We start from the raw sequence: 16,384 nt of genomic DNA, 5'->3' as shown, positions 1-16,384 counted from the left end.
AGTTTTTTGATGCCTCTGAAGTCTCGGTGTCAGATATGGACGATGAGGCCGGAGGCTGGATGTTGCAGACAAAATGACAGATGCTCTTGACGAGGCTAATGAAGTTTAAGGGGTCACTTGCTGGTTCAGCTGCGGCTGGTCGGGGCCCTAGGTGTTTACCTACCGCACAGGGTACTCGAAATGGTTACCTGTGGAATCGGTAGGCTGCTAGGTAGACGCAGTCTTGCTTGTAAGGGTAAGCTCGGTTTCGTGACTAGGCGAATAGACGCCCAAGTGATGTGAGACGATGAGGGCCCTGGACAATAACAATGTACCACCTCTATTTAGTTCCCTGTAAGATTTCGAGACTCAGGTTGTCGCTTCTATCCCCTCAAGGCGCATCAACTCTCTAGATTAAATTGAAGCCTTGCCTGTCAAATCTACATCCGGAGTTCAGACTGCTTCTATGTCGGGTTTATTGACGCCCTGTGCAAGCCAGATGAGGTTTTGTCAGGTGTGGTGCAATTCCCCGCCAAATGCTGATCGGCTAATAATCCTCACCTCCACCGCAGCCTGGATCTGATGCCCATTGCCCGCTCCGCTCCGCTTTCTTCTGAATCGTTGGTGCATCCTATATGTGAAACTACCATTCGCACTCAGACCTTTTGCAAAAAGGGTCCGCCAACATGACATGTCTGTGACACCCCGACCAGGATGATATACTACTCACCACACCGCAAAGTGCATCGCCGGTGGAGAGGGCCCACTCGACTCTGCCGCACCACCACCGCCATGTAAGTCAGTTGTGGATACCTCTCTGCGGGCATCTTGTTCGCCTTCCTTCAATCCCAAGAAAGAAGCTACAAGACATTATCAGGTTGCGTGGCGGACAAGGCTAACGCGGTAACCCTGTCCCAGACAAATCCTCCTGTTCCTCACCGTCTCCCTCGCCGTGTGCGGCCTGCTTGAAATGAGCGACATGGGCGTCTCCCTCCTCTCGTCCTCCGGCCAGGGCGTGCTCGACATTCACAACGATAACGGAGGCGGCGCCGGTGGTGATGATGGAAAGGAGGACATTGGACAAGAGAAGGAACCCGCGCGGCCCTCGGCGCAGACAAGATATGCCTACAAATACACAACACTGGATGGGTACTTCCTCCAAGACGATCCCTCAACGGTCGCAGCAGATTTCGACTTCATGGCCACAAACTTTGGCCTCATCGACCGGGAGTACAACTCGGACGAGTTGCTCCCTGACAACGGACGGGAAATGACGGTGTGGCAGAGATTCGAGCATCATATTTCTTCATTGAACCGCGCTGCGCAGGACGACGACGACGACGGAGATGACGACAGGAGAAATAGAAAACGCCACGGGTCCTCGGCGAGGTATCTACTTCTGTTCCTCGGCCGGCATGGAAACGGCTACCACAACATCGCCGAGCGCTACTATGGTGGCGAGGCGTGGGACTGCCACTATTCAGCACTGGATGGCGACCCGGACGGGATAATGACCTGGAGCGACGCTCATCTGTCAAAGGAAGGACAGAGACAAGCGAGGGAGGTCAATTCGTTCTGGAAAAGCCAACTCGCCGAGCAGAAGATGAGCTTGCCGGAACTGTGGCTGGCGAGTCCCCTCGATAGGGCGATGGAGACCGCCGACATCACATTTGATGGCATACTACCAGGTGGAGCCAAGTTGGAGGCCATCGTGATGGAGAAGTTGAGGGAAGGTACCGGCATCCACACGTGCGACAGACGGAGCGATGTTTCACGCATCCGCCAACGGTTCCCGGCCTTCAACGTCGACCTGGACCAGTATTTGACAGAAACAGATGAATTCTGGGATCCGGACCGACGGGAACCAGACACCGCATTGACAGAGCGCCTAAGAGCCTTCATGGACAGTCTCATGGACCAGCACGAGCTGATTGGTGGCAAAGAGAGGCTCAGCATAACCAGTCACTCTGGTGCGATTGGTGCTCTGTTGAGGGTGTTGAACCACCGGCAGTTCAGTCTGGGCACCGGAGCTGTGATTCCGGTGCTTATCAAGGTCGACAAGGTTCCTCTCGACGATGACCGTGATGACGCAGACAGATCGAGGAACGCCAAAAGATCCGTTTTGAGCAAGGATAAGCGGCACGGCGGATCGGGAGAGGGTGGTAACCACGAAGAACCCAAGCTGAACCTGCCTGACAATGACAGCAGGGAAGGTGAAAAAGGGACAGAGAACGCAAATCAGACATCAGACAGTGACCCGAATGACCGCTCGAAATGGCAGCCCATCCCGTCCTGCCCTGCGGACATGGACCTCCCCACTGTTGGCCACAGCCGCTGGGGCGTCGGGCTGAGAGAGTACCTCGAGGGCGTGGAGAATGGGACAATAACCATGGTTTAAGCGGTGTTTCTATTCACCGCGTGATGAGAACGGGTTTGCCGGGGGCAGCATTGTGATGTTGGGTACTGAACCTCCTTTTTTGTTGCAGAGACGATATATTGATTTAGCTGCGGTCATATCAGATATCGGATCGTCTTCCACGATTTATCACTGGCTCAGCCATATACAATGTCATGTAGAGATATATGTATCCTCGCAGGCGATCTTCATGGGACGTATATGTACAATGTGAGTCTTTGTATCCCGCGCCACGACCGTGCATGGGTAAGGCTATGTGTGTATGCTATGGCATGACGTGAAAAGCACCGCAGCAATAACGCTTGACTTTCTTTTCCTCCCTCTTCTTTTTCACTAATACGGACAGACTGGACTACATGAAGTAGGGTTTACTTGGGATCCTCTCGATTCTTTCCGATTAAACCATGTTCAATATTGTTTAGATGGATGTACCGGAGGAGGTATGAAGAGGACATCGATAAGACCCAAATCCATGTCCATGTCCATGTCCATAGACGGCATACGTGGAAACTTTTCCATGCCTACAAAAGGTACAAAAGGGGTGGGAATCGGTTCACAAAATGTCCAAGATCTCGCTGCCAACATCGGACACGTTGCTCCAGAGGTATCCTGGCGTGGTCTGCAGTTTCAACACGTTTGATTAGTTACACGGCGTGTTCTTGAGGCTATAAATCGCCCATGGGCCGGAGAGAGCAAAAAAAAAAAAAGGGACAGGTGAGAAGGGTGATGGGAGAAGCAGGGAAAGGGAGATCTCTCTCAACTTACTTGGATGACGAGCACGCCGTCCTCGACCAGAACCTCGTGGTATGTGCCCTTCTGCAGCTTGTCGACCACACGCAGCAGGATCTCGCGCTTTGTGACGGCCTCCTGGAACCCCTCTTGGAGCATGTCGTCGTCCTTGAACCCGGCGCGCTCGAGCTGGTACTTGAGCCCGTCGAAGTAGTCGAGGCTGACGCGGCCGAGGATCCGGTCCCAGTCGGCGCGGACCTGGGCGCCCGCGGCGGCGAGGACGGCCGCGTTGGCCTCGAAGTTGGCGTTGAGGAGGATGTCCGGCACGCCGACCAGCGAGCCGATGGCTTGTTGGAGGTCGCCGATCTTCGGGTCGTACGACTCGCGCACCGACTGTCGCGCGTTGATGTTGAACGCGGAGCTGCTGCCGCTACCGCTGCTGCCGGCGCCACCACCTGCCGCGGCGGCCTTTGTCAGAGCGTCGTTAAAGTCCCGGCTCACGTCGCTGACGTTGGCAGCCAGGTATCCTTCGGCGAACAGCAGCCTGAGCACGCCGTCCTTGATCTGAAGGCCGCCGTACGTGAACTTTGTGTCGTCCTCCTGCGGCGCCAGTTCCACCTGGTGCTTGGGGCAGAGTGTGTTGAGCTCGGATTTCCCGTCGTCGCCGTATGTGGCCACGAAGGATTCGAGGTTCGAGCAGAACGGTTCCATGTACCTGTTTGCGAAGCACGAGGCTCACTTTAGTCTGGTGTTTTTTTTTTTTTTTTTTTTTTTTTTTTTTTTTTTTTTTTTCAATTGACGAGCTCCCGATCATCGTCCAAGAGACGTCATTTCTTCGATGGTGGAATGGAGTACGAGCTGGCAAAGACCGCAGAGAGCTATAACTTACCACATGATGATATTGCCGATGCGGGACTTGTACGACTCGTCGTTCGTGTACATGTACAGCTGGTTGGGGTTCGTCGTCACCGTCCATGCCTCCCCGAGAGTCTTCGAGATCCGGGCCTCGATCTCGGGCTTCTTGCTCTCCCACTCGTCCCGCACTGCACAATTGGTCAGTTAGGAGCTTGTGTAGCTTAGGGCCTTGGGATTGTGTCGTTCGTTACCATTCTTGCGGACCGCCAGCGGCAGCTTGTCAGCAGGTGCTTTGAGAGGCATTATTGTTGTGCGGAAATGGTATTGCTCTAGATTGAGGACCTTTCATTTCACCCACGGCGAGAGGGGTCATCGCCCCTTTATACTCTCTGGTATTACATGTACGCTCGGGAACAGCCTTCTTGGTGGCTTGTTTCTTGACGAACCGGTCAGAGATTGGGGAGAGTGAACCTCGTACCATCGTATGGCTGCGATAGTGAAGGTGGTCTTCCCCTGTGGCGTAGGGTGGACTCCGACCGTTTGAGGTTTCTTGCACCCAACCACTCGGAGCCGTGCTGCGCTAGCCAAGGTCGCCCAGAAGCGAGCGAGCCTCGGCGAGTTTGGGGAGAGAGCTAGTCGAGACGGCGAGGCGGCACGGCGGATACAGAGCTCGTGAGTTTGGGGCCTTTTCGTGGGGTCCAAATTTGCGGTGGTACGAAGGACGGGGACGTGGTGAGAACCTGATAGTTTTTGCCCCGGGGAGGGTGGTCTGTTTAGGGAGATTACAAGTTCTATACAGTCAATTGATATAAGAACAGATCCTGGTCTTTCACAGCAAGAACTACAAGGAACACACCAAAGAGGATTCGGTAAAGAGGTGGAGACGACGAGTTCCAGAGCCAAGAATCCAGAAAATCCACCGCCGTCCGCATTCGGTAAAACGGGCGCAAGGCTGAATTTGTCCCTCACCCCCTTTTTTGGCTTCCCTGCTTGCCTGTCCAGATTGAACCAAGGCATTTTCTATCTGATCGGCCCTCCGCATAAAAAGTGGGCGAGATGTCTACTGAATCAATACACCAAACAACTTCCCTCGGATAGCATCTTCCCTCTCCCATACTGCAGACTATGGCTCAATTGTAAGTTTACAAGGACGTCCGTATACTCATCCACCTCGTGCCGACAGAGTGTCTGGATGATCAAATCTGACCGTCCATCGCAGACCCCTGCAAATCCGAAAAGACATCCGCGACCTCTTCGACAACGAGGACAGCGCCGTGCAGAGATCCATCGCCTCTCTCAAAGACATCATAGGCTACCGGGTCGCGTGCACGGCAGAATGGCACATGCTGTGGGTGGAGTTGGAGCCTGTGTGCCCCGACAAGACGACGTTCGTCCCCACCATCGCGAAACTGGTGGAGACGTGGTGCGATACTCTAGGCAAGAGGCTAGAAGACGCGCGGTTTGCATCCTGGACCGAAGTCTTTCTCGAAAACCTCAAAACGGTCAATGCTGTCAAGTTTTCTATCCAAGTACGTTCTTCCCTCAGTGCGACCTTCAAGACAGACACGGGACGATGGTTGGAAGATGATGGCTGAGCATGTATGTACGACGGGCTCAGGTTGCTGCCGATGACTCCAGAGTCCGGACAGCCTGGTTAGGGCCGAAATCAACATCGTTTACCATCTCGCAGCCCAAAACCGCCAGGCTACAGACCACACTTCAGACGGCTGGCCCGGCTTTCGCAGAAGATTTTGAGTCCATGTTTGGCCCTCCAAATTCCGACTCCTCTACCCCATCCAACAAGCCGGAAGCAGAGAACCAGCGCCCAGAAATTCGGGAAGATGACGAAGACTGGGCAGAACTGGAATCGGTTGCAGATACAACCAAAAGCACTGGCATCAACACGACGGCGAACCGCGTTGTGCCATATCCAGCTCCACTGGAACCGAGCACCGATGTCTTACCCGCACTGGAGACGCTGCCTAGACCGGAGATCCTCTTCCGCACCACAAGCCCCTACGTGATGCTGGTGTCCTCGGGAGGCCAGAGTAAGCTAACAGTCAACGGCACGCATGAACCCAGTCTGCGGATATTGGCAGAGTATTTGCAGCGGTGGATCAAGACGGATCCTCAAGACGTCCGCAAGGTCAGTGTGCAAGCTATTCCTCTGGAAAACCCATATTCTCTTTCGCTCTTTCGTCTGAGCAGCTCGGCTAAACGACACCCTCAGATCCCGTACTTGCGTATCAAGCTGAACGAGTCGAACTTTGGCCTCGGCCTGTTTCGCGACTCGTTGACCATTGAGCCTTTCGACTACCATCAAAGGCAGGCCGTCGTGAACGTGACCCTGGTCCTTGCATTCATCCAAGGAGTCTTGGGCTATCGACGCATCCCTGGAACATCGGGTGCTGGTCAGTGGGAGTTTCAGAGGGACACTCCCTTTGCGGCCTGACCAAAAAAACCCCCCTTCCAAGACAATTCGCCAGTGCATGATCCTCCTGGCTGGTTGTTGACGTCGGTGGCTCCGATCAGAACGACAGCGTTCCTTGGACAAAGGCTTCCGCTTCAAGCTGCGGCTCATCCCCACTCGCCCCGGTCCTGCTTCTCGTGGTAATGATGAAGCGACGGTTGAATAAGCGCGAGCGCCACGGTCTCTCGTCAATGTGTAGAGGTAGCTCAAATCTGAAGCCTAGCCAGAAACCCTTCCAGCAGCGAGCGACGGCATTCGAGCACTCGTCTAGAGGACGCACACTCGTGAGACGACCTTCGTGCAGCATGAAGACCGCAACGACTCCAGTCACGAGACTCTCGGGCATGTCTATCTGATGTCGCGGAACTGTACCCACCGGAGTAGCAACCCGACGCCACTTGCCCAGCATCACCTGGAGCGGCTCGATCTCCCACAGAGGTATTTCCCTCAACCTGTTCGCTTCGTCGACCCCCTTGGACCCATCGAACCTGAACCTGAAGCGAGAGGAGGCTTCAGAGCGGACGTCGGGGTGTCTAACCAACGCTTCTGCGAGGTCGTCAGACTGTCGCGCGAGGCACCGTATGTCGAGTCGGAACTTCCGCGCGCCTCTCTCGCCCGTGAGCGAATCGACGGGCCATGGCGTCTGGATCCGGTTCCCGCACGGCGCCGTGAGTACCTGAGGCACAAACGTCACCACGACCTCGGAGAATCTTCTCAGTTGGAGGACGGTGACCCTGCCCAAGCGCGTCTTGGGGAAAGGCGGCGTCCCGAAGAGGCAACGACAGTAGCCACCGCTCAGAATGTGAACATGTAATGGGAGGCTGAATATGCGACGCAGCATCTCATCGTGAATCGCTCGGTTGACGCGCAAAAGGGATGCGATCGTGGCGAAATCCGAGTTGTGGTCCGGGTGATTCGACACACAGAGGCCGTCGCGAGGGATCAAGTTCAAGACGATTTGCAGCAGAATTTCATCCGGGAGGTGCTGGTATATACCCAGCCTGCATGACTTTGTGATGCCCCCGACGTCATCCATCCCGGTGTCGTTTGAGGAAGGGATAGTCCTGGTCTGCATGCTGAGGTTCATATCCATGTCGATGCTGATGCTGATGCAGATCTTTCACGAGGTATTATTCTATGCCTATGTGAGGAACGTGAAGTATCTGTCTGAGTTGCGGCCATGTTTGAGGGGCGAGACTGTACCATGTATAGGAGAGAGATCGAGGTCCTCGCCGAAAATAATGGACTCCAGCCTTTGTCCGCAGAAATCCACCATCTGCCCCTGAACCAAACTTCCACCCACTTCGACCCTTTGGAACCATCAACACCATCCGCACCCAACGACTCGAGCCAGTTGGTACCGCAACAATATGACTGGTTACCGTTTCGCGAATCCGCTATGTTGGTGCTTTCAACACCGGGTTTCCTGGGCCGTCGCCTTACCCAAAGTGCCGCCCTGAAAATGGGCGGGTTTTGCAGGTCCTCGAGGACCTTGACTCCCGTTCTGGACTCGATGCGATCTCATTATTTAAGAATGACCAGACCACGGAGGGTTGGTATGCCCAAGACGTCTCTGATCAGTCAACTTGTCTCTCTACAGTACTCCCGATTCCACAAGGTGAATAAACACCAAGTCACTCGAACTGTCTTCAGATCACTCTCAACCTACTCTCACCTGAAGCCGACAATGGATGTCATCATGTCCTCTCCCCCTTCTCTCGCAATGCACGCCCAGGCACCTCCTCTTAATGATCATTATCAGAGAGAATATTACCAAGCCAGTCACGACAATTATTCACCAAGATACCACCTCCCAGACGAGATCCTCTTACATGTATTGAGCTACTTGATCCCCAAACACGGAGTGGTGATATCCACCGACTCGGACGGCGGCATCTGTCCCCTGACCATCAAATCTCTCCTACAAACCTCCCGCACCATCAGGAGCCTGATCCTGTTCTTCACAAAGCGTGTTCCTCTGCGCATCGACATCAAAAGCGGGAAGCACTGCCAGTGCCACGCCTTGAAGACACCCGACGATATTCTCAACTCCCCCCTGGGGAAAGTACTTCAGTTGCCTCTGACCATGTGGAACGAGATCGTGGTGACATTTGCCCCCAGTCTGCACGAGTCCCTCGACGAGGCGTGCACAATGGTCCACAAGTCTCTGACGAAACTCGACGTGGCCTACACGACCTTTACCGCCCGTGCCAGATCCCGGGCTTCGATCACTTGCATTCGCCGGCAGTCCTTTGCACTCGCCAGGACGATATACAGTTTTGGGTGTGTGCCGGGAATCGAGAACATCCGCTGGAGCTATGTGTTTGACGACACCCCGGGGTTTGAGCATCACGACGATCAACAACGGTCTCAGCGAACGCTCTGGGATCTCGAGTTGATCAAGACTTTTTTGTGTCCGTGGCGGTGGCAGCCACGTCAACACGGAGACCATCCCCAAGTCAAGCTCCCAAAGCGCTTCACGGTCGGACCCGACATGCAGGAAGCTTCTTTTCCGCCTTGGCCTCGCTTTCGGGCATATGATACCCGAATATGAACTGGTACTTGGACGGTACAAGGAAGAGTTTGAGGACTGGTAGTACCGTCCGCATCCTCTGCTACCTCGAGGGTATATCTGTTGTCCAGGGAGCTCTCTGATCGAGGTCCAATGACTCAAGTCCACGGGCGCCGTTCTGGTTGACTTTAGCCGCGGACATGGAACCACACGTGATTGAAGATAATGGAGGTACAAGGAGGAACTGGGCCCTATGGCGAATGCATTGTGAAGTCGAGGGATCGGGAATTAGCTCATTTCAGCATCTGGGCAGAAGACGCGAAGTTGAGGTGAATGAGATAAGAGGCGTCAGTCAAGGTTATCGCACAGGGGGTTTCCATAACTCTTTGGCGAGTGGAGGAGCAGAAATATGGCTCATACCGGATGGGACAAGCCCATCAGGAAGAAGATTTTGATAAGATGATAGAGCATATCATCGGTTTGAAGTAGTTGGATAAAAGGCAGCAATCTATCAAATTCCCCTTTCGAGACACATACTAGCACATGAATACATATCAAATCTCTCATCTCTCATCTCACTACTCACTCACTCACTCACTCACCCCCCGTCTTCCACTCTCATCCCTTTCCTTTCCTTTTTCAGATTTCTCCTCCCAAGCACCCATCTGTCCCATGTCTGTCTGCGTCGTGACTACTCGTCCAGGAAATCATTGACCAACCGCGCAAAATGGGTGTTGTACTCGTCCAAAAACCCGTGGCCCGAGTCCGGGTACAGGTGCAGGGAGGCGTCGCACCCGCCGGCGGTGAGACGCCGCCACAGCACGATGCTGTTCTCCGTGGGGACGAGCAGGTCGTTTGAGCCGTTGGCCACGAGCGTGGGTGTCGCGGCGAGCTGGTCCAGCTGGTCGAACGCGCCCTCGTCGCGGAACTCCCCGGAGAACCAGCGCTGCACGGCGGCGATCTGTCGCGAAGTGCCCGCCGCGTCGAGCAGGGGGGCGCGGTGCGCGCGAGACTTCTCCATGCGCTCGATCCACGACGCAGCCAGGGCCTGTTTCGCCGCCGACGGCGAGAAGAACGTGTGCATCAGGCCCAGGTTTGACTCGCCGGGCGTGGCTGCGCTGGCGACCTCGGTGAAGTGTTTCGGGTCGCCGCCCACGACGCCCTCGCCGGCCGAAGGACCCGCGCCGGCCACGACCAGGCGACGCACCAGGCTCGGTGCCTGCAACGCCATGCGCTGCGCGACGAAGCCGCCCATGGAGAAACCTAGGACGTCGAGCTTGGGAATCTCCAGCGCGGCCGCCACGTCGATGATGGTCTGCGCCCACGCGGCGAACATGGTCCCGACTTCGCCCTCGCTGCGGCCCACGCCCGTGTTGTCGACCAGCAGGATCGGCCGCCGGGCCGCGAGGTCGTTGACGAAGACCGGGTCCCACCAGTCCATGTTGCCGCGGAAGTGGACGTGGAGGAACAACGGCGTGCCGCTGGTCTGGCCGAACTGGCGGTAGGCGTGCTTGATCCCGTGGATGGTGACGAATTTGTCCTCGGCGGTTTCGTAGGTGGTCATGGTTGATGGGGGTGTTTTGGTTCGGTGTCTGAGTGTTTTCTTGTTGGTAAAACGGAGGAATCAGGCAGACTGTTTTCACAGAATCTCAAGTATTTGATCGATGCTGAACCGGAACTGTATTTCTGAAGACGCGGAAATGCCGTCTCTTATATATCCTCTGAATCCTCCTCCCTGTTTCCCTCTCCTCCTAACAATCCAACTAAGCGAACTACCCACCGCTGTAAAACCCTCACATTCTGCCATGCTTGACAAGCACGTCAACCTGGAATGGAAGGCACGAACTTGATTACGAGAAAAGAGGCGCCTCTTCGTTGCTCATGCTTCTGACGTGACGGATGGCTGGCTGGCTGTCAATACCTCCGTCGTACTCGTCGTGCTCACTGTCCAAGCCACCAGCGTCGTTAGTCATCTCAGGCCACCCGCTGTGATTGGCTCCCATAAAGAATTTCCTGTTTGGGAGCATGACCCTCGAGGCACTAGCGCCGCATTTGGATATACTCTTTGTTCTTCGTTCTCCACAAGTCGAGTAATTCCCATTCATCTTTTCGCACGTACGTCGACAAGGCCATAGTCTTGCTTGTCAATTCAGATTGTGAGACACCTACTGGTCAGGGCGAGGATTGTAAATCTGCACGGGGAGTCGGCGTGCTCGTATCTTCCGCTCGGCGGGAGGCGTTCGTTGTATTATGCACGAGCTGCAACGCCCGACGCCTCGAAGCAGCATACATATCGGAAAACACGAGCAGGTTTGTATCTCAAGTTGTCGGGAAATTTGGGAGAGTTCGTACGTGGTCTCATACAAATCTCGCCTCGATGCTATGCTCGACTATTTTGGGAAGGCCATTCCACGACAGAGCGTGACAACCAGCAGTCCTGCCGTGGTGTAGCGTCTGAAATGGCATGTCTATCCTGAAAAGGTTGTTTTTGTTTTTCTGACAATACTTGTATACCATTACCTCAACGACCAGACTGCAAAAGCCAAAAAAAAACAAAAAAAAAACAAAACAAATGATAATCCAAACTCAGCCCGAGGAGATTTGCGGCTACATAACGCTGAAAGTTTGACGGCTGCCTTTCTCAAACCAGACTTCCATACTTGTCCAAACCCACAACTTGCCCGTAGACACTCGATCCTGTACTACAGAATGAGGTACCACTTACCTGGTTGCGAAGCCACAAAGTCAAGGGCACAGGGCTCGCAACATGAATTCGGCCGTAGCGCTATCTTCCGGCTCGAGTAGGACACCGCGGGGGCCAAGTATATGATCGCGTGCCAGCGGAGGTACCGATCACCCCTCGTCAATGTGACGACTATCCTCTGCGGCATGGATATCCCGTCCTCCATTTCTTCGTATCCACTGAGTATTGCAACCGCATCTGGGCCAAGCTTGGTCTTCTTTGCCTGCTCCCAATGACTCTTGTTGACGTGGCTGCACTCTGGAATGAGATGGGTATTGAACAGATACTTGGCCATCTTGCCATAGGCTAGATTTTGCTGGAAATATTTGGAACCGCCATGATCCTGCCACTCACGAGTCGACTCGAACGAAATGAAAAGGATACTTTGGAATTCGTATGATAGAGTAGTATAGTACTCCTTCTTGGAAGTGCAGTTTGCGAATGTGCGGGGAGTGTACTCTGGTCCTATCTCGACTGGATAGACGTATGACTTGGCACTCCTTTCGACAGCATTCCCATCGACAATTCGCATCTTGCGCTCTTCTGTTTCCGAATGCGTGGGTGTCCCTTTTCGGATACGGACGAGCTCAGGCCGGATATCACCTGGGTCGAGATCCGCATACGTGTTCAGGAGCACAGACCATCCAAAGTCGCTGCAGAGGGATTCGGTGGAGAGAGAACGACGCCTCTCATCCCTGGAAAAGAATTCGGCAGATGAGAGAAGTTTAGATACTCCGTCGAATGCCTCATCCCATCTAACCAGGCCCGGATGATCATTCCCCTCCCGTACGTCCCGAATAAGGTTCGTGAAGGAGGTAACGTCGTCCGTCAGGATTATTGGCATATCCCCGCATTTGTCTACCTCCACGACATGAGCGAAGATCAAGACATGTTTTGTGGCGCTTTCGATGAGTCGTATCATACGATCTGCCGGAGAGAACCCGGGGCGGTGTCTCGGGACTCCTGCAAAGTAGGAATCAAAGGTTGCAGGTAGTGTATGCTCCGATAAGCGCTGTTCTGAATAAAACTTGGCGTAGTTCCAGCAAAGAATCGGGTCCATAGTGATGCCAGCGAAGAGCAATTTGGCAGCGTCTATGATTCTCCATGATTCCAGTTGGATAATTTGCCCAGTTTCCTCCACTTCGCCGGACTCTTGCGGGACAGGATCAGGCAGCTCCCGGGCCATTCTCTGCGAAGCGGCGACTGCGAATCCAACTATCAAACCTACCAACTCCACGTAGATACTGTCATCATCGCTGAGGATCACATCGACATTCAAGCTGCGACGCAGGAAGACTGTGCCATAGCCTGCCAAAGTATGCCTCTCAGCCGAGTATAGGCTGTCAGAATCGTGATCTTCTGGTTTAGTAGTCAGAAGGATGGTCATGTCTGTCTCATGCAGGCAGATTTCAGGACCCTCTTCGTTCCCCTCCAGATTCCAGTTCAGTTCTTCTCTATCAGGAAGGTCAGAGCGCCTCCAACGGATGAAAACATGAGGTTCCTCGGCATCCCCGAAGACAACGTCTTCCCCAGAGAGACCAGTGATGACAACATTGAGGCACAAAATGTAATGCGCCCATATGGTAAGAGGGATGAACCCTGCTTGAGACGAGACTGTGACTATTCTGTGTGATGGCAGGTGTTTGATAGCATAAAGGAAGTCCATAGCTCCCAGAAGCACCGCAGGGGTGAGACGAGTGTAATAAGGGCTCCAACTATAATCTTGCATTGATGCTCGAAGCCGCTTCTCAATCTCTGCTCGATATGGCGCCCACTGGAATTCGCCACACTGCGTAGAGCAAGCTGCCAACGTCTTTTCAATGCCTTCATATGCAGGAGGGATAGAGGCCCCTGGTATCTTAGCTTCGGCTCGTTTTGCCATCCCGTTGGCGATCATTCTGGCAAGGTCATCTCTCGGGGTAAAGTAGCTCAATGCTGATAGAGTGACTATGGTTGCGAAATATCGTGAATCCTGAAACGCTCGAATGACAGTTGGGCCAGGGCCCGTTCGAAGTTGGATTTCTGAGCCCTCGTGCAATGTTGTCACCGTACTGATGTGGACTTTGTCCTTGAATGCTCTTTCGAGCTCTCGAGAAATTGGGCTCCTTCCGAAAATGCTTGCCAGATCGGCCTCAACAAATATATCAGAACCTGAATTGCTAAGCTCTCGAGCTAGGTTGAGCAGCGCTGTATACGCGAAAGCAGTAACCTCCTTGACGGGTAGGACATTTGAAAGCTCCAACGCAAGCTGAAAGCCAGCGTAGGACGGCATCTTCGAAACCCTTTTGGAAACCAGGAAACTTGCAATGGAAGTGTGATATGCTTACAATGGAAAACAGGTACACAAGCAAAGAAACAGAAGTCAGGGAGAGTATATGGGTCAACTTTTGCCAGGAAGGGTGGCTGTAGCGACTGTGGGCATTCTTTAATGCCATCATGGAGTTGTTTGCGCGAAGTCCCAGGCCATGAGAGACGCGGATTCATGCAGGATTAGCAGTCAAAGCCGCTTCGCAAGCCGTTTCTTCCTGGCCTGCGGTTTCAGGTCGTGCAGGGGCTATGTACTCACCTGAGGGTGCTCACCTACCAGGGCTCGCAGGGGTGGAGGATAAGTGCGGTGACCACCCATGCTGATCGTCTGATGGCACGATCTAACGAATTGCTCGCTTGAATGATCTGAGACTCTTGCTCGGCTGAGAGCAGGCCGGCGTGAGACGATGGCGCTGAACTCGGCGGCAAAGACCAGGGATTCCTAGCCAACGCCTAAACGCTGCCTGTGATATCTCACTTTCATATTGCTGGCCGAGGAGCCTAGTTGCAGCCGCTCAGGCTGATTGCAGTTTTCCATATGTGGCGATTGGACTGAAACTAGGCGTTGGCTCAGACTTTTGATGCAAGCCTTGCCGCCCAGAATGCCAGAATCTCAGGATCCTAGACGCAGGCTGGGCGGAGGACGGACAAAGTCCGGGTCTTGGCCCGTGGCGCAAGAACGATGACTCAATCTGGCTCTAGCCGCAGCTCAGCCTGCGCAAATGAAATGACGGCGGCGGAAATGGCAACTTCTAGATTGTCAACTCGACTCATTTTCTCCTCTATAATCAACAAGGTCAATCAATCCTTCTCACAGCTGGTCATACACCTCGACTGCTCACTTGTATAGGGTATACCGACTGCTCTGATTGCTGTTCTCTGTATAGTTCGTCGACCGAAGCACTTGCTGCCTAAGAAAGCACCCTATAGTACCTGAACGTTCCAACACCATGGCTGACAATGACTGGGATACCGTCACTCGTATCGGTAGCAAAGTCAGAGGCCCTGGCAGTGGAGGCGTCGACCGTGAACGGGTTGTGAGAGGTTCCTCTGCTCTCAACGCAGCCAAACGTTCCGGAGCTGTCGTTGCAACAGAAAAGAAGTATGGAGGCATCAACAGCGTATGTGGCAACTCCTTTCTTAAGGCTGTTAGAGACAAGATAAATCAGGACTAACACCCAGACATTATAGAAATCGACTGTCGAGGGCCAACACTTGACCAAGGTCGACCGTTCCGACGACATTATAAAACCCAAAACCGTCCCGCTCGCAGTAGGACGGGCCATCATCAACTGGCGGAACCAGAACAAGGATGCCCAGGGCAGAGGGATGCCTCAAAAGGACCTTGCCGCCAAGTCAGGAGTCAAAGAGGCGCTGTTGAAAGATATTGAGAGCGGCAAGGCGCTCTACGACAAGAATGCCATTCAGAAACTTGAACATTGTATGAAGATTCAATTGACGGGCAATGACATTGGGGCACCCAGACCTTCAAAAAAAAAGTAGAAAAACATGACAAGTGCCAGAATTCGGGAGTGGAGAGACGACATCGACATCAAGGGCGAGGAATTGAAGAGGTGGAATCTCGAGAGGACAGAAGGGGACAAAAAGGGCGAGAACAAGCGTTGACAAGGACGTTCCACCGCACGGCCCTTCTCATGGAGTATCTTATAGAGCACATCGGCTCACCTGCTGGAGGAGGTAACTGTGGTTGTGCTGCTGTTCGAGAAGGAACCCTGTACGAGAAGGCTTATTGTCACGGCCCATCGCCTAGTCAGGCGTCTGTCTGCTTGCTTGCTTGTTTGTCTGTCTAATGTTCCGGGTTTGCCCTTGCCAGAAGGGGTGTGATTGATAGAGAGGTTCTGTTTGGTTCGGCTCGGTTAGATTATGGCTTTATGGCTCTGGTCCAAGGAGTAACAAAAAATAGACTCGTGGAATTATTGTGATGACCATTCCACAAATTCACATCAGACCTTCCCTCGTACCGTGATATCTGTCAGTGACTTTGTCATCTATCGTATCAGGAACGAAAAAGGATAAGAGTGAAGCAAGAGCAAAAGGACGACTCCTCCCACCCCTTCTGAAGGTTGACTTCACCACGTCCACAGTCTTTCATGGCAAGGTGTACACACCGCCCCTGTACGTACGTCTTGACTTCCCACGCGCCGAGAAACCACTCGATTCGCGCATAATGCGAACAGCGCAGAGCGAGAGAACAAGACTTGCAGCAAACAGAAACAAAGTAGACATAGAAATAAATCTTCACACTTTTGGGGGGAAAACAATAGTGGATTTATGGAGGTAGTGCACTTTGAGGATGATATGAATGTGGATATTCTGGGTATTTTGAAAATTGTTCTTGATATTTGATTTTAG

General features: G+C 53.5%; 8 protein-coding genes across 8 annotated transcripts; 4 read left to right on the top strand and 4 right to left on the bottom strand.

Moving 5' to 3' along the window:
* Positions 1-958: 958 nt before the first annotated feature.
* Positions 959-2,377, top strand: Z517_11148 (uncharacterized protein; the record flags this gene model as incomplete). Its single annotated transcript, XM_013424756.1, has 1 exon — positions 959-2,377. The coding sequence occupies one exon, from the start codon at positions 959-961 to the stop codon at positions 2,375-2,377; it is 1,419 nt and encodes a 472-aa protein (XP_013280210.1).
* Positions 2,378-3,151: 774 nt separating this feature from the next.
* On the bottom strand, positions 3,152-4,282 carry Z517_11147 (uncharacterized protein; the record flags this gene model as incomplete). The annotated part of the gene is made up of 3 exons (XM_013424755.1): positions 3,152-3,839; positions 4,014-4,167; positions 4,231-4,282. 3 exons carry the CDS (start codon positions 4,280-4,282, stop codon positions 3,152-3,154), a joined length of 894 nt encoding a protein of 297 aa, XP_013280209.1.
* An 822-nt stretch (positions 4,283-5,104) lies between these two features.
* Z517_11146 (uncharacterized protein) lies at positions 5,105-6,431 on the top strand (the record flags this gene model as incomplete). Its single annotated transcript, XM_013424754.1, has 3 exons — positions 5,105-5,115; positions 5,199-5,508; positions 5,598-6,431. The coding sequence occupies 3 exons, from the start codon at positions 5,105-5,107 to the stop codon at positions 6,429-6,431; spliced, it is 1,155 nt and encodes a 384-aa protein (XP_013280208.1).
* A 76-nt stretch (positions 6,432-6,507) lies between these two features.
* Positions 6,508-7,542, bottom strand: Z517_11145 (uncharacterized protein; the record flags this gene model as incomplete). Its single annotated transcript, XM_013424753.1, has 1 exon — positions 6,508-7,542. One exon carries the CDS (start codon positions 7,540-7,542, stop codon positions 6,508-6,510), a length of 1,035 nt encoding a protein of 344 aa, XP_013280207.1.
* A 111-nt stretch (positions 7,543-7,653) lies between these two features.
* On the top strand, positions 7,654-9,003 carry Z517_11144 (uncharacterized protein; the record flags this gene model as incomplete). The annotated part of the gene is made up of 1 exon (XM_013424752.1): positions 7,654-9,003. One exon carries the CDS (start codon positions 7,654-7,656, stop codon positions 9,001-9,003), a length of 1,350 nt encoding a protein of 449 aa, XP_013280206.1.
* A 649-nt stretch (positions 9,004-9,652) lies between these two features.
* On the bottom strand, positions 9,653-10,525 carry Z517_11143 (uncharacterized protein; the record flags this gene model as incomplete). The annotated part of the gene is made up of 1 exon (XM_013424751.1): positions 9,653-10,525. The coding sequence occupies one exon, from the start codon at positions 10,523-10,525 to the stop codon at positions 9,653-9,655; it is 873 nt and encodes a 290-aa protein (XP_013280205.1).
* A 1,138-nt stretch (positions 10,526-11,663) lies between these two features.
* On the bottom strand, positions 11,664-13,976 carry Z517_11142 (uncharacterized protein; the record flags this gene model as incomplete). Its single annotated transcript, XM_013424750.1, has 1 exon — positions 11,664-13,976. The coding sequence occupies one exon, from the start codon at positions 13,974-13,976 to the stop codon at positions 11,664-11,666; it is 2,313 nt and encodes a 770-aa protein (XP_013280204.1).
* Positions 13,977-14,961: 985 nt separating this feature from the next.
* Z517_11141 (uncharacterized protein) lies at positions 14,962-15,514 on the top strand (the record flags this gene model as incomplete). Its single annotated transcript, XM_013424749.1, has 2 exons — positions 14,962-15,132; positions 15,203-15,514. The coding sequence occupies 2 exons, from the start codon at positions 14,962-14,964 to the stop codon at positions 15,512-15,514; spliced, it is 483 nt and encodes a 160-aa protein (XP_013280203.1).
* Positions 15,515-16,384: the final 870 nt, after the last annotated feature.

The sequence above is a fragment of the Fonsecaea pedrosoi genome, assembly GCF_000835455.1.
Source record: "Fonsecaea pedrosoi CBS 271.37 unplaced genomic scaffold supercont1.7, whole genome shotgun sequence".
Classification (NCBI taxonomy): domain Eukaryota; kingdom Fungi; phylum Ascomycota; class Eurotiomycetes; order Chaetothyriales; family Herpotrichiellaceae; genus Fonsecaea; species Fonsecaea pedrosoi.
The sequence above is the reverse complement of the archived record's forward strand: the minus strand, read 5'-3'. Positions and strand labels throughout refer to the sequence as shown.